This window comes from Pistacia vera, unplaced genomic scaffold (genome assembly GCF_008641045.1).
Source record: "Pistacia vera cultivar Batoury unplaced genomic scaffold, PisVer_v2 Contig57, whole genome shotgun sequence".
In the NCBI taxonomy this organism is placed as follows: domain Eukaryota; kingdom Viridiplantae; phylum Streptophyta; class Magnoliopsida; order Sapindales; family Anacardiaceae; genus Pistacia; species Pistacia vera.
Window position 1 is genome coordinate 686,028 of NW_022196412.1, and position 1,925 is coordinate 687,952.

Here is a 1,925-nt window from a genome sequence, read left to right on the forward strand (position 1 = left end):
TCTCTATTGTTATCTGAAACTTTGCTTTTAAACGAAGTTGGTAGCTCCTCCTCAGTCAGCAATGATCGACCCATCTCTGACTCTTTGACTTTTTTCTTCACCATTGGTGTGCTTACAATTATTACAACCCAGCTGGCTGCAATAAATTAAAGTAGCTTCTTTTGATTTAATTAGTTGTCCAGTCTGGTCCTAGGTTGATATTTTCTTTCAGTCACTGAAGGGTTGGAGCTCTTTGGATAAGGATCATGAGCAATGTGATATTTTAAGAAGATAATTATCATTTACTTTCACCTTGGCAACTGGCATGATATTTAGCAGTTTTAACTTATGTTATATTTAATTAATTCTATCATTTCAGTTACTAATAATACATTATACATGCATGTATTTGTCAAATAAGAAGCTTTTCTTTTTAGCCATTTGGCAGTTTAATTCAGAGTTCGAGGTGACACCGACATCGGTCCTTTATTGTAATAAAAGTTTGAAAATGTGAACAGTTCAGTCAAATCACAACGAATCCCCCGGCTATAAATAGCATGCAATGCCAAGCGACAAGAGTATCTCGGTGCACTTCATACTGAAATTAGATAACAGTGTAAGCAAAAGCAAGCATGGTGATCGTAGTACGTATGGTTCTCTTGTTGGGGATTTTGCTATTCAGCCTTGGAGTTGCAGAGGTATAGAGTAGTTTTCTTGGCTCAATATTTTAGATATTGTTTTTGTTGGAGACTCTAATCTAGTAATCTTACCGCTTGGTTATGCATGCTTGCAGGTTTCGTCTGATCTCAGGATAGAAGAAAAGGAAGAAGATGTAATCCACGTTGGGCAGGTAATATTTCAGTTTTTGTATAAAAAGAGATTTTGTTTGATTATTTCCATGTTTCATGACTTTATGGTTAAAGCTAGTGACATCTGACTTGTGATTCGTTTTTGTTGCTGATGCTTATATACCAGCTTGTTGTGAGAGGTGTAAACAGAAGGCTTATGCAAGACATAGGTGGGTTTCCACTTTCTGTTTCTCAAATTTGTTCCTTTTTTCTCTATAGATTTTTCATTACTATTTTAGCATTCCATTTAACCAGTGAAAGTAAAAAGCCCACAAAACTAGTTTTGCTGTCATCCATTGACGAAACACATCACTGATTTGTTGTTTGTTAGAAAGATATTTAAGCGCCCTGTTGTCCAGAGATGAGAGACCACGTTTGCTTCTTTTAATTAATTTCGGTTTTGAGTTTCAGATTGTGGAGGATTATGCAAACAGAGGTGCAGTGTTCACTCTCGGCCAAACTTGTGCAACAGGGCATGCGGGACCTGCTGTTTGAGATGCAAATGCGTCCCGCCTGGGACCTCCGGGAACAGGGAGGTGTGCGGGACTTGCTACACCGATATGACCACCCATGGAAATAGAACCAAGTGCCCATGAGGCCCACCGGCCCACCAGCAAGCTGGCCCGGACCATAACTGGGTTCTCTGTGTTTCATCGTTTAGAGCTTTTTAGTTCTGGTATCAATAATAGGACTGTGTTTTTGTTTGGACGCTAAGAAAATCAAAAGGTTGCCTGTAGTATTTGAACATTTCATGTGGGTTGTGTCTGCAATTATGTATATTTTAATGGAAGTATGGATGGAGTAATGTGATGTTATGTTGTTATCTATTTGGTGGTGATGGAGTTGGCTCGTTTGCATACTGAACTTCGGTAAATTTAGAAATAGAGCCTGTTATTTAAGCCCATAAATATGTAAGTGACTACAAAGTGGTAGAATAATGAAACAATTCTTTATGGGCGGTGGCAGCCCACCAAGTGCAGCCCATAAACTTTCCACGTACAATTGCATTATAGTTTATTTTTTATTAATAATATCCAATGATTTTGTTCTATTAAGAGTTTAAAGTAATTCATCTCTATCCATAATTATTTGATTTCG

General features: G+C 37.7%; 1 protein-coding gene across 1 annotated transcript; it reads left to right on the forward strand.

Annotated features, from left to right (window-relative positions):
* Positions 1-481: 481 nt before the first annotated feature.
* Positions 482-1,652, forward strand: LOC116108812 (snakin-2-like). The gene is made up of 4 exons (XM_031395039.1): positions 482-677; positions 773-829; positions 955-997; positions 1,239-1,652. The coding sequence occupies exons 1-4, from the start codon at positions 612-614 to the stop codon at positions 1,421-1,423; spliced, it is 351 nt and encodes a 116-aa protein (XP_031250899.1). The 5' UTR covers positions 482-611; the 3' UTR covers positions 1,424-1,652.
* Positions 1,653-1,925: the final 273 nt, after the last annotated feature.